This window comes from Lucilia sericata, unplaced genomic scaffold, assembly GCF_015586225.1.
Source record: "Lucilia sericata isolate MDLA Ls3-8-SP2 unplaced genomic scaffold, ASM1558622v1 Contig000212F_arrow, whole genome shotgun sequence".
Classification (NCBI taxonomy): Eukaryota; Metazoa; Arthropoda; class Insecta; order Diptera; family Calliphoridae; genus Lucilia; species Lucilia sericata.
Window position 1 is genome coordinate 19,669 of NW_023994240.1, and position 14,770 is coordinate 34,438.

The 14,770-nt window shown below is 30.9% G+C and overlaps 1 protein-coding gene and 1 long non-coding RNA gene across 5 annotated transcripts; one reads left to right on the forward strand and one right to left on the reverse strand.

Moving 5' to 3' along the window:
- Positions 1-5,085: 5,085 nt before the first annotated feature.
- On the reverse strand, positions 5,086-14,294 carry LOC119602158 (transmembrane protein 94). 4 transcript variants are annotated; one of them, XM_037953522.1, is made up of 10 exons: positions 13,870-14,294; positions 13,179-13,812; positions 12,409-13,120; positions 12,186-12,345; positions 8,459-8,555; positions 7,196-8,336; positions 6,048-7,129; positions 5,863-5,986; positions 5,437-5,686; positions 5,086-5,366 (listed from the first exon to the last, which is right to left on the reverse strand). In XM_037953522.1, the coding sequence occupies exons 1-10, from the start codon at positions 14,115-14,117 to the stop codon at positions 5,294-5,296; spliced, it is 4,521 nt and encodes a 1,506-aa protein (XP_037809450.1). In that variant the 5' UTR covers positions 14,118-14,294; the 3' UTR covers positions 5,086-5,293. The 4 variants fall into 4 exon arrangements, with proteins under 4 accessions (XP_037809450.1, XP_037809451.1, XP_037809448.1 ...); XM_037953523.1 differs by having other exon boundaries at positions 6,048-7,195; positions 7,559-8,336; positions 13,870-14,292; XM_037953520.1 differs by having other exon boundaries at positions 6,048-8,336; positions 12,228-12,345.
- On the forward strand, positions 11,165-12,733 carry LOC119602160. Its single transcript, XR_005231310.1, has 4 exons — positions 11,165-11,282; positions 12,116-12,323; positions 12,383-12,528; positions 12,593-12,733. It is a non-coding gene; the product is annotated as an uncharacterized LOC119602160 (long non-coding RNA).
- Positions 14,295-14,770: the final 476 nt, after the last annotated feature.

Consider the following 14,770-nt stretch of genomic DNA (forward strand, 5'->3'; position numbering starts at 1 on the left):
GTCTGGCAACACTAGCAATATATTTAAGTTTTCTATTAACTCCAGTTTTAATCATCAAGAATTTCAAAGTTATAACAATTCACATAGAAGTTACAATAATATAAAAATTTAAAAGTCTGGCAACACTGGCAATATAATTTTTCCCAACATGTATAATTCAAATTAATACCTTCCATTTAACTCAATTTCTATTCAAATCGGTTCAGTACTTTTGAAGTTATACAAATTTTAAATAAAATTACAAAAATATAAACATTTTTAAAACAGTGGCAACACTGGTAAACAAATTTTTTCGTAAACAATAAGATTAAATCATAATTTACAGTTTGTCTTCTGCTTCAAGCAAAACGCTTAGTTACATTCAAACAAATTCAAAAAAACTAACAACAGTTATATATGTATATATTGAAAATCTGGCAACACTGGCATAATTATATTTTATAAAATTAATAATTCTGATTAATACCTTTTGATCCATTCTATTTTCATTCATCTAAGTTAATTACTTTCAAAGTTATAACAATTTCAAAAACTTATAACAACATACAACATTTTCAAAACAATGGCAACTCTGGTGAAACAAGTATTGCATAAAACGAATAGATAATTTTATAAGCTAACGTTTGCCATTAGTTTTAAGTAAATAGCCTTAAAACTTTCAAATTTATAGCAATTTTAAAAATACCTTAATTTAATAATATTTTCAAAATTTGGCAACTCTGTTACTACATTGTTTCAGCGCCATCTATTGATGGGCACTCTTGCTTTTCAGCAAACGAAAAAATGTGTGAAACGGATGCATTTTTTAAAAGCGCTATAACTTTGTTACTACTGAACCGATTTTAATCCGGTTTATACCAAATTAAAGGCGATATATTGTAGTTTTTGAAAATTTAATTTGCCAGAGTTGCCAAGTTGTTAAATTTATTATTATGTTTAAGTTAATGAATCATTGCATTTATTTCCTTTGCATACCAAGTTATTTGACATTAGATTCCAAACTAAAGTTTTTTGCCAAGCTGTAGATCTTCTTGAAGACCTCCAAACTTTTTCAACTAAAGTTGCCAAGTGGTTGAAATTTCTTCGATCTGTTTTATATATAAAACTATAGTAAGAAATTTAACAATGAGGACTTGGCACAGAATATTTAAATGACCAATTATTTCTAACAATAACCTGGCAACTCTGGTAGCAAATATATTATGCAAAACCATCTAAATTAGCCCAAAAATTCTAGTTGGAGTGTTGCAGTCATGCTGATTTTAAAAAATCTCACAAAGAATGCAATTTTTCCCAATAAATCTTATGGCAACTCTGGAAATATTAATTTTTGAGTTTAGTTTGTTAATTCTTTTTTACAGAAACTATAATATAAAAACTATTCATCAATCATTTAGCTTTCAGAAGAAATCTTTAATTTACTTGAAGATATCATAAAATTACAACCTGGTTACCCTGTTAAAATAGATTTTTAAAATCTTGAATTTCTTACCTACAAAAACGTTCAACATTTATCCAAATCGGTTGCCTACTTTCGGAGTTATAACGTTTTGAAAATATACATCTGCCAACCACAATTTTTCGTTTGTTGAAAATCAATGTAGCCAATCAATAGATGGCGCTGAAACAATGTTTAAACAGGGTTGCCGAGTTTTATAAAATTTGGTAAATTAAAGGATTTTGTTAAATAGCTATAACTTTGAAAGTACTGAAGCGTTTTGCTTGCAACTAACGGCAAACAATAGTTTATGATTTATTCTATTTGTTTTAGGAAAAACTTATTTCACGAGAGTTGCCATTTGATTGAAAAAGTTGTATATTTTTATAACTTTTTTAAAATGTGTATAACTTTAGAAGTTGTAAACCGATTTGAATGAGATTAGAGATAAATGAAAGTTCTTAATTTGAGTTAGTTATTTTGGGATTTGTTTTTGCCACATGGTTACCAAGTTTTGGAAATATTGGTAAGTTAAGAGATTATTTTAAATTGTTATAATTTCGAAAGTACTTAAAAGTTTCAAGTAAATGTGATGTCAATCGTTAGGTACTAGTTGTGAATGCTTTTGGAACTTACCACTGTTGAAAAATGCCATTACAAAACAACTCCAAAGTTATTTTACATACATACAACATTTATTTTTTGTTTGTAATAAAAAATATGATATAAATATACATACATATGCCTTGTTAAACATTATGTAAGAACTTTAATAAGACAAATAAACTAGAAAACTGATAAATGCTAATTAAAATGAAGAATGAATAATTAAAAATGTGAACAATTAAAAGGTAAAACAAAAAAAAAAAAAAAGATAAAATAAGTAAGGATATCACGGATATAATAGAACTTAACTATACTCCTATAAATATAGAAAAATATAAATAGTTTGGCTTTATCAGGAAATATTACTGGAAATATCTCCTAACAATACAAAAAAAAAACTTATTTAAAAATGTACTTTTTTTAAAAAAAGAAAAACCCTTCTAGTACTTAACTTAAAAATATTTTCTAAAATGTTTATAATTAATTAGATTAAAAATAAAAACAGGAAACTTAATCTGAACACAGTTAAAATTATAAAAAACAGAAAAGTAACCGGCCGTAAAAAAATATATTTACGTTGCACAGTGGTATAGGAAAAAAAAAAGAGGGAAATAATTCGGTAACTTCTAAACGGTTAATCCGATTTTAATGAAATTTGATATGCACAAAGAGGAGGTGTTGTCGAGTTTAGGTTTTGAATTTGGACCTTATAGGCCAACCAGGGGCCCGGCGGGGGGTCCTCAAATTAGGACACCTCGGCTATGTTAAATTTTTAAAACGATCCTATTTCTTCATTTGAGTTCCGATTTAAAAAAAATTTCGTATATAGAATCTCCTCATCGAGCACTATAAAAAATGTCGTCGTAGCAGTAAATTATCTCTTATAGTTTAGGAGATATTCGCATTTGAAAATTAAAATTTTAAAATTTTTAGCGTCTTTACTTTAGTTTTTTGATAATAGCGGGTCCAAATATTCCCGATTTTCGCCATTTTTTCTTTATTCGCTTAACAACAAGTTTATATAGCAAGCAGTGAAAGAATTATGTAAAAATCATGACTGAGTCCAAAGTTATAGGCATTTTAATTTAAAAAATTAAAAAAAGGCGATTTTTTGACATTTTTTTGGGAAAAAAGTATCTTTTTCTTTTTAAGTTATCTAAAAAGTTTCTAAGAAGATGTATATAGAATTTATACTTTTTGGAAAGCTGACTTTACATGAAATACGATAAATGAAACAAAACCTAAAAATTTTTGATACCGAGGGGACCAGGTCCATCCAAAAAAACCCTATTTTTTATGGAAAATTCAATTTTGAGCAAAAATTCTCAAATCGCATAGTCGATATCAAATTATAGTGACCTGTTTTATATGACCCAATATGTTCTTAATCATTTTGTAACGGGTTTCGATAACCCCGCCCCTGGTATGGATATAATAGGCAAAAAACCAAAAAATCCCATTTTTGGGATTTTTTAAAACTTTTTTGGGAATTCCGGGATTTCTAATAAGAAAATTCGAAATTTTTATTTAATTTTGGATTTTGAGTAAAAAAATCTACCTAACTGTAAAATTTCATCAAAAAATATTCATAAATAAAATTTTTATTGCAATTTGAAAAATTTGTATCTTCGCAAAAACTTAATAGAACACATTTTTTAATTTTTTTTTTTTAAAGTATTCCGCGAATTTTTTAATTTTCAAAAATTATGTACAGTTTTGAAAAATAGACAAAATTACCTTTCCATTGATATATAACATGCCTACCTAATGTTTTTTAAGTGACAAATTAATTAGGGAAAACTCAACATCTTTTAGAAAATTTACCTAGCACTATTATTTTCATCCATAAGGTTAACTCTTAAACTTGTTACATATATGGATGAAAATAATAGTGCTAGGTAAATTTTCTAAAAGATGTTGAGTTTTCCCTAATTAATTTGTCACTTAAAAAACATTAGGTAGGCATGTTATATATCAATGGAAAGGTAATTTTGTCTATTTTTCAAAACTGTACATAATTTTTGAAAATTAAAAAATTCGCGGAATACTTTAAAAAAAAAAAAATAAAAAATGTGTTCTATTAAGTTTTTGCGAAGATACAAATTTTTCAAATTGCAATAAAAATTTTATTTATGAATATTTTTTGATGAAATTTTACAGTTAGGTAGATTTTTTTACTCAAAATCCAAAATTAAATAAAAATTTCGAATTTTCTTATTAGAAATCCCGGAATTCCCAAAAAAGTTTTAAAAAATCCCAAAAATGGGATTTTTTGGTTTTTTGCCTATTATATCCATACCAGGGGCGGGGTTATCGAAACCCGTTACAAAATGATTAAGAACATATTGGGTCATATAAAACAGGTCACTATAATTTGATATCGACTATGCGATTTGAGAATTTTTGCTCAAAATTGAATTTTCCATAAAAAATAGGGTTTTTTTGGATGGACCTGGTCCCCTCGGTATCAAAAATTTTTAGGTTTTGTTTCATTTATCGTATTTCATGTAAAGTCAGCTTTCCAAAAAGTATAAATTCTATATACATCTTCTTAGAAACTTTTTAGATAACTTAAAAAGAAAAAGATACTTTTTTCCAAAAAAAATGTCAAAAAATCGCCTTTTTTTAATTTTTTAAATTAAAATGCCTATAACTTTGGACTCAGTCATGATTTTTACATAATTCTTTCACTGCTTGATATATAAACTTGTTGTTAAGCGAATAAAGAAAAAATGGCGAAAATCGGGAATATTTGGACCCGCTATTATCGAAAAACTAAAGTAAGGACGCTAAAAATTTTAAAATTTTAATTTTCAAATGCGAATATCTCCTAAACTATAAGAGATAATTTACTGCTACGACGACATTTTTTATAGTGCTCGATGAGGAGATTCTATATACGAAATTTTTTTAAATCGGAACTCAAATGAAGAAATAGGATCGTTTTAAAAATTTAACATAGCCGAGGTGTCCTAATTTGAGGACCCCCCGCCGGGCCCCTGGTTGGCCTATAAGGTCCAAATTCAAAACCTAAACTCGACAACACCTCCTCTTTGCGCATATCAAATTTCATCAAAATCGGATTAACCGTTTAGAAGTTACCGAATTATTTCCCTCTTTTTTTTTTCCTATACCACTGTGCGTTGTTTTGCGCAAACATAAAAAAGTCTTTTGTTGCCTTTTAAGTGTAAAATAGTAGAACAACTACTAAATATATGTATATAAAAAAACACTTAGCCACACTTCTCTCTAAAAAGGTGAATTCATGCCCAATTTTGTACCAAAATCTAAACGGGCTCGTCGTTGATAGCGTGTATTAACTCTGTGTAAATAGAAAGCAAAAAAATGTTTTTAAAGAAAATATTTTCAAATAAGTAAAGAAAAACACTTACTTTATTTCCTGCCATTTACAAATTTCCGAAACTATTAAACTTATTAAACAGCCCACAAATAGAAATACTATAGCTGGCCAGGCATCATCCAATTGATCGTGAACATCATCATTAAGTAAAATTTCGGTCATACAGAGAAATGAGTGAAAAAATAATATACAAAAACAACTAAATGCCCAAATGCGATTACGGAAGGGATTCTTTTGCCACAGCGAATGATCACGATGGACAAAAGATGCAGAAACTGTAACTGTAAAGATAATAAACACAAGAAAGCAATGAGTATAATCATGAAAACTAGCTACTAACCACAACTTTTGGAGTTTGTAGGAGAGTGAGGAAAGAAGAATGATATTCTTCTTTATTTTCTCTTCTGCAAATTCAAAAAATTGATCGACAAAAGTTTATTTTTCGCTTCCAACTTACCAAAATGCAATAAAATGCCAAGTGTAGAGAAAATTCTTGCGATCTCTAAATTGATATGTTTATCATCTTCTTCGACATCCATTATTTTTATAGGATGATCCATAAATGCACAATAGGATAAAATCTATAAACAAGATTATCATTAAAATTCTATTACTCTTCCAAACACAACACACAAAACTCACCATTACCAAAATGGGTGTTAGAAATTTACAGCCGTAACACCATAACACGAAACCAAACACCCGTGAATCGTATTCCGTTTGTTTTTTGCCCGTAGCACGATTCATTATTTTCGGATCTAAATCGATGTGCGCCAAGGCGAGTGATATTAAAGGCACTGGTATGCACATTATATAAATCACCATCAAAGGAGTGAGTAGAGGTCTTAGCGATAAACAGGCACTAAGAATATTAATTAAGGATAGAGCACCGCCACAGCAGGCCCAAAATTGTATGCAATTCCAGAGGCCCGATGAGAAGCGACGAGATAACTCTATTATGGCCACCAAAGAGAGAGGATCCTCACGTTTTACCGATATTGAGCAGGGCAGGGAGTTAAGGATGCGGCTTAAGTATATGGGGGATATAGTGTTGCCGGGACATTGCATGGGACGAGCATTGCCACTAGTGGCACCATATTGTCCTGTTTCCAGCAATTCTTCGGCGGCAAATTCTTCTTGTAGTACCCGGCTGGGAGAAGCAACTGATTTGCGTTTTATTCTCAACTTATTGTTGATTATATTGGCCTCGGTGTAGGCTTCTATATCTTGGCACACTTGAGGATATAAAGGCTCTACAGCTATGCTGCAATCGGCTTGTAAAAATATTTCCGCATTTGAATTGCTGGCGGATGAACCCAAGCAGACAACAATTTCGCCATATGATTGCATTATTTCCAACATTTGGGTGGTGGCTTCGGCCGAACAGTCGGTGAAGAGAGAAACTTGCAAAGGAACATTGTCCACCTTCTCCAAGTGAGGTCTTATATTCTCAATGCCTCTAGGTAATTTGGCTCTATTGGACATGTCAAAGTGTACGGGGGCACTCTGTTCGGTACTTTCTGTCAAAATGCTAATCGAACGACAATTCTCATCTAAGGCAGAATCTTGAGATTGACGTCTACAACTGGCCTTTAGGGATTCATTGATGGAGTCTCGCGAACCCGCCAGACTGGCATTGGAACAGGTTTCATTATTATCGGCCACATGCATCAAATTATTGGATATGGCTCCGGGAGCGGAAGAACTCAGTGTCTTGGAAGACTCTAGATTAGTAAGTGGTGGCAATAGATAATTCAAATCGGAGGAATCATCATCAGTGGCTACATTACCTAAAATTTGGATTTCAATGGAATTATCATTATCATGAGTGTCTGATGTAGCTGAAGTTGTTGTTGTTATAATGGCAGTGGTTGTGGTGGTGGTGGAACACGTTGGTGGTTGAGGTGGTTGTATGAACTCAATCACATCATGATTTATAACTGAAGATGAACGTTTGTTAATGGTAGTAGAAGTAGTAGAAGTACTAGTTGTAGTAGTAGTGGTAGTAGTAGTAGTACAATTAATGGCGGTGATTATGGTTTTATTAGCATGAGAAGTCGAGGTTATGGTAGGGGGATTGGTGGTGGAGGTAGTAGTAGAAGTAGTGGTGGTGGTAGTCATATTATTTACGTTGTTAGAGTAATCAAGTTTACCAGTAGTTTTGGGCGATTGTACACCGCCTCCGGCATTCGCCAACTTTTCATCCGATTCGCTTAACAATGAAATGTGACAATTCCAACCGGATTCCAGACCCATCTTCTCAGAGAAAACACGGGACCGCAATTCGTTCTCTTTGCTGAAATGGACAAAACGTATACAGGCCCGTTCGAGACGTTCCACAAGCTGTACTATGTCTGTCTGAGCCTGATACTGCATTGTCACCATGCCGATGAATACTTGATGACATTGCATCTCGAAACAGCCCTCGACATCGGTAATGTCATCCTCTTTGCTTTCGGAGAAGAGCAAAGAATCTGTACTAATGCTGTGACTCAATTTACCATGACCACACTCAAAGTCACAGTGCATTTTGTCCACATGTTGCATGCGCAATTTCGATTCGGGAGGCAATTCTAAATAGGCTATATTGCCGCCATTTTTATTGGGTCCGCCACTTAAGGCACCGTTTATGCCATGTCTGAGGGGTCGATAGGCAAAGGCGGTACAGTAGGCTGTCAAAGCACTGCGCTGATAGAAATCTAAGGCTCTTTTACGATCTTGTGGGGAGAGGGGTCGTAAATCCTCACCATCCCAGAAGTCATCACAACAATCTAAAATAATGTCCGCTGTACCCTGGGTGAAAAGCGAAAGATAACCACCAGGATTTTCACGCATTACCACCGATAAAGAGTGTGGAAAAGGAACTTTAACTTTAGATGATAATTGCAGTTGGCGGGCGAAGCGTATGTCTCTGCGCACCACATCCGGTTGCTAGAAAAAGTCATAATATAAAAAATTTAATAGAATGTTCTTATTACTTATAAACTGAAAAGCATTATTACGACACATCTAGCTGTTTTAAAATAGCCTTTATTTCTTTGGAACTTTCTTACCAAATGTCTGTAGGTGGCCAATTGGCCTTCCAGTGTAAAACGATCGGTGGCATGATCTGTAAAACCAATCTGTTTGGCCAACTCACATAAACAGCGTCTGTTTTTTTTTTGTGTTATTTGAAATTTGTAGTAAAATAAAAACGATTAGTAACTTTAGTAACTTGGTTTAAATAAAAACAAATTATATTTCATGATCAAAATTCATCATCAAAGAAAAGCAAAATGCAGTAGGGTTTTTTACAGAAATTAAAAAAAAGATAAAGGATTATAGTAATTAGATTCAAGTAAACGAGAAAAACAACTCAAAAACGACTTAAGATAATAGTTTTAACAAGAAATAGGTTTAAGTAAAGAACAAAACATAAAGGACTAAAGACTAGGGAACATATTTACAAAAGATTCTTTAAGTTAATAAAGTTATTAAACAAACTTTTTCTAATTTGTTTTTTTTTTTTAACTTTAAAAATCCTTTGTAAATATGTGTACAGAATAAAGACAGTTATAAAAGATATTAGCAACATAGTAATAAAATGTTAAGTAAAAAATCATAAAAAAAGACAAAAGTTCAAAAGTAAAATATATGTGAAAAATAACAATTTAAGTTAAATACCAATAGTTTTGTGAGTTGTTTAACGTGGGCATAGAAAAGCTTTGGTGTTTAAGAAATTGAAAAAGCTGTGTGTGTGTGTGGTGCTTAGTTGTTATTTTTCTTTCTTTAATGGTGTCACTATTAGATGTTTAAACAAAAATCTTTACAAAATAAATTTGGTTTTTGTATGTTTACCAAAAGATATTTTTAAAGTTAAGTAATATATTTAATTTAAAAGATGATCTTTTGATATCAAGCAATGATCCTGTTCCTTTTTGTAAGCTGAATATTTTTGTCAAACGACAGATTTGTAAATTAATAAAATTCGTTAACAAGTTTGAAATATATACGCGTTTATAATTCGAAAATGTAAAAAATAAAAATTATGTGATAATGATCTTTAACTTGACTTTTTTTTAAATTTTTCTTTAAAAATTTTTTGAAAATTTGTCGAAAATTTTTAGATTTTTTTTTTTTTTTTGAAATTTGTTTGTTAGAAAAATTTTAAAATTTTTTTCTTATAAAAATTTATAACTTTTTTTTTATTTCGTCGAAATTTTTCATTAGAAAAATTCGTCAAAATTAGTTTTCGAAAAATTCGTCGCAATAATTTCTTTAAAAAAATTTGCCGATTTTTAAATTTATTTGTAATACAAAGCCTAAAAAGGCCAAAATAAGAAGAATTCATTGAAAATTTGTATTTAAAAAAATCGTCGAAATTCTAAAATTTCGCTTAAAAAGTCCGCAAAATATTTTTCTTAGATTATTTGCCAAGAACATATCTACTGATTACTTGTCGAAAAAATCTCTATTAAAATCTGGTCTAAAAGATTTCTGTATTATTTTTCTTTGGACTCGTCGAAATTTTACTAAGAAACTTAGTGCTCGAAAGTTTGAAACATGCATACTTCTTAACAAAATTTGTCGAAACTCTTTCCATAGAAAACTGGTTGAAAAGTCGTCTATTGAAAACTGGTCGAAAAATTTCATAAAAAATCTAAAAAAAATTGTCGATGAAGATGTGGTCGAAAAGTTTTCTGTAGAAAACTCATGAAGCTAATTATTTGTGGAAAACTTGTACTCGTCGAAATTCTCTCTATATAAAACTGATCCAAAAGATTTATATAACAAACAGATCGAAAAGTTTTCTATTTATACTTTTTTGTTTTTGAAACTGTTAGTTATAAACGTTTTTAATAGAAAACTCTCCGTCGAAGGTTTTCTATAGAAAGCCCATCGAAAAGTTATCGGTAGAGATCTAGTTCAAATGTTGTTAGTGAAAAACACGAACTCGAAACGAAATTTTTGAAAACTGGTCGAAACATTTTCTATTAAAACTAGGACAAGAGGCCATATTTTTGAAACTATTGGCAAACGTTATTCCATATAAAACTTGTCTGTAAAAATAATGTCAAAAAGTTTTCAGTAGATATCATGTCAAACAATTTTTGGAGGAATACTCGTACTTGTTGAAATTTTTCTTTAGAAAATTTGTCGAAATTTTTTCGGAAAAAATTTTTAACAGAATTCTTGACGAAAATATTAATTCATTCGAATTTTTACCAAATCTCGTAAATAAATAATTATTTCCTAGAAAACTGTCTAGAAGTACTTTCAAGGTCATAATGTTATAGAAAACGAGTTCTAGAAGTAATACCGAGATCACTAATATCTAGGTTGCTAAAAAATAATCTGAAATGGTTGTACGAGCACTCCTATAACATTAAACACTAGTCCAACAGATTTATATTTGAAGTTTGTTGCTGAATTACTTATTTGATTACAAAAATAGCCTAGATTTTGTATTTGATGTGTAAGAATGACAATTTATATAAAAAAATTTAAAGACAGGGGCAAAGTATAACAAGTAGTCCGACTCTTTGACAGCAGTACCTAACTCTAAGCATGTGTTAGTGAAAAAGTACCTAACTCTAAATATGTGTTGGTAACAAAAATGTATATGTGTTGGTGCATTCTGAACACACAGAGTTTTATAAAAAATTACAATTTTAAATTTGTTTGAATTTTCAATACCAAAAATTGAAACTCTGTTTGTAAAATAAAGTTCAACAACAACAAAAATGAAATGTCAATAATTAAAAAAAATATTTTTTTCCAGTTCAAGCAAATTAAACAAAATTCTTAATAAAAAGTGCTTGAAAACTATTTAAAAAAAATGCAGTTTTTTTGTGGATAAGTGCAATTTCGCGTACGATGCCTTAAAGTGGCCAAAAAGTAAGGTGAACATTTGAGTGCTTTGACAAGTTTAATTTTCTCACAAGAGAGCCGTATTCACACGGCACTCGTACATGTGAGAGAGTAATTTCGCATATGTGAGAGTCGGACTACTTGTTATACTTTGGACAGGGGTATAAAAGTCGAGCGATTGTGTTTTATTTTCGTTGTTTTTAGCTGTAAAATAGTTTTAGAATTGTAGTTTTTTTGTAATTTAGAAATAATATTCAAAATATTGGTTAATTACAGTCCATGGGTAAAAACATTGAAGAGAAAAAATATAAAAAATATCAAATAAATTATTAGGAGAGATTGAATGAAAACAACTTGATCACTAATCTAAATAAGCAAATTGACGCTCGCAAAGTTGTTATAAAGCAGGAAAAATAAATCGAGTTAAACTCTTAAACTAGCAAGAATATAATAAAATACTATTATTGATTCCCTAGAGCTACATTTTAAAGCGATTTCTCTGGAAAATATAAAATTTAAATAAGCTAAATACTTCTAAAAATTAATGAATGCCAGCTTTATGTATGAACTCTATGTATCAGAAAAAGTGAAAGTGGTATTGTTAAAAGAAAAGTATAGATTAAAAAAACATATATACAATGTTTTATACAAGTTCGAAATAGAATAGTAATTAACAAAGTAAAACCGTAAAAAATCTTTTTCCAATAAAAAAGCTTATTCCCCAACACCACAAAATGTAGTTTACAGTAAAAACTTAGTAGCCCACCAAAAAAAAATATTAATAAAAGTTTTCATAAACCAAGGACTGTAACCACCAATAAAAACCAAAATAAACAAATTTTTAATGTTGTCATTTTAAGGATGGATTGAAATTAATAGTAAAATGAATTTGGAAAAAATTAAAATCAAAATGAAAATAAAACAACGTACCCATGCAAAAAGCTTTTCATACTGGACTCTACGATCGCATACCGATTTGTAACAGGTACCAAATCCTTATCCAGCATAGCAACAGCAGTGACATGGCCACAAAATTGAGCATAATGGTCATGAGTTAAGGGGGAGCAGGTATTTAAAAGTATGGCAAGACCTAGAAGTTATATTAAATGAGTTAGTTTTCCTTATAGGTCCAATAAAACACAGTAAAATGCACCTAAAGGTTTTAAAGATTTGATATGATTTTTCCATTCCTGATCATCGAACTCCAAACGAAAGGGACAATGTTGATCGTGTGTTAAATCCAAAACTTCTGCCACTATACCATTACCTTTTGGTACCGTATGATCGGGTATATCACTTTCTGAATTCAATGAAGTTTGACAACTTTTCTCTTCTAGATTATTGTCATCGGTATCGTGTAAAAAGAATACTTTCTCTGCCGTAGGATTTGGCCACGACAATATACCCTTTTTATCTACACAACATAAGGCGGTAATGGAGCCTAGGACTTGCACCACATTTGCCGAGCGTGGCAATAATTCACTGTTACCCTGCCACATTTGTAGCCAGTTACGAAACACCTTAGAACGATGCAGAGCAACATTTTCATAATCAAACGATGGTGTATCGAGATCCTCTTCAAATGATTTCTCTGAATCCTTGCCCAAGACAAGCTGAGGCGTACGTAGAAAACATTGAAGACGTGCAATGCCCCAAAGATTCATGGAAATCCACATGAGAGGAAATATTAAGGGTAATAATGGAATTACGGCCGAGGCAGGTGATTCTATAAGCATATCCATCCATTCATAATGACCATCGGAAGTAGTTGATAGACCAAAACCATGTAAACGTAAGATGCCAGCGAAAAGTGTTACGATAAGGGCACATATGAATCCCCATTGTTGAATGTATTTGGTGACCAGCTGAAATTAAAAAAAAAATATTTAAAAATAGTTTTTCTTTAAATGCAATTTAACTCACCAAATATCTCTGCTGATTGTATATAGTTGGTGGCCTTTTTAGTGAGTTTTCCAAAATTAATTTCAAATTTGTCAAATAGGGAGTGTTTTCCAAACAACACACTAAATCCGGTAGTGGACTTCTTGCTATGGGCTTAACAGGTGGTTCCGCCGTTTGTGCCACACCATATATCTCATGAGCATTAAATGTTTTCTTACCATTAACCTCCGAACAAGGTCCCGGTGTTATATGACCCGGACGCAAAACAATAAAATCCCCTTTGACGAGCAAAGCCCAAGGTAAATTTACAATAACACCATCACGATAGGTCCATTGTAATGAAACACAAGGTGATAGGGGGCAACAAATATGAGGATAATTATGTGGCTGCCATTCAGCACATAGCTCTTGTTCGGCTAAGCGTATATCATTTAAAGCCGCCCGACATTTGCGATAGATTTCAGTGCGTCTTAGATTATTTTCGCGTATAACGATATATAAATTTAGCGATAAGATAGCTGCTAAACATAATGCGGCAAGATACGAACAAGAGATAAGTAAAGCTATTGTAGTCAGCAATGAGGTGGCAATCGAAGACCAACCCAATGGACTATCATAGCGTTTGACAAAAGCAGAGCGCACCTGACGGTAACAGCTATAATAATTCGCAATTATTAATAATTATTTAATCTTTTAGTCATTTGCTACCTACCTTTCCTCTTTCCACTTCAGTTCATAGCCCTTTAATAATTTTTCTATTTCATCGTGTAGCCGCCCCAGTGCCACTTTTGTAGACAAACCATATTGTTTGCCATTATTAAATGTGTTATTAAATGTTTGTTCTGTTTTTGTATTAGTTTTATTTATTCCTTCTTTTTTGTTGCCACTGAAACCTTCCTCATCCTCTTCAAATGAGGCACCAGACGAAACTGTACGTCCAGTGATTTTATTGCTATACATGGCTTTTTAGATCTGCTCTTTTAGTTTATTTTGACATTTGCTTTACTTTTATATTGTTTCAAAGATTTAATTCATTATTTAAATGTTTTTATGCAAATTTAATACATTTTTTCACTAAAAAACTAATTATTTATAATTAATCAAACAATTTTACACAATTTCTTTTTTATGAACTGTCAAATTGGCAACAGCTGTGAGAAAATTGTGTTGCCATATGTGAATTGTGAGAAGCCGGCGTTTGTTGTTTAGCGTTTTTAGCACATACTCTTGTAATTGGAATTTTAACCCTTGTGAGCTGATTTAATTTAATATTTATATTCCATTAGGGGCGAATGAAAGAAATTTGTTGTTATAAGTTCGTTAGAATCTGATGAAAGTATTTTTATTTAGAAAACAAAATTCTATTAATTCACATTAATATGAGGTTTACCTACAAATAAGTTTTGAATGACGAAATGCTCAATTTAGTTTAGAGAGTATATATTAGACCGTTTTAGACTTTATTATTATTTTGTCCACGAGTTTTTTACAATTCTAAAACTAACTGCCGGTTTTTTTCATTCTTACAAATATATTGAAAACAACAAATAAATTTAAAATTTTGTTTTTTTTTTTCAATATATTTATAAGAAAGAAAATGTTGTTTCGACATT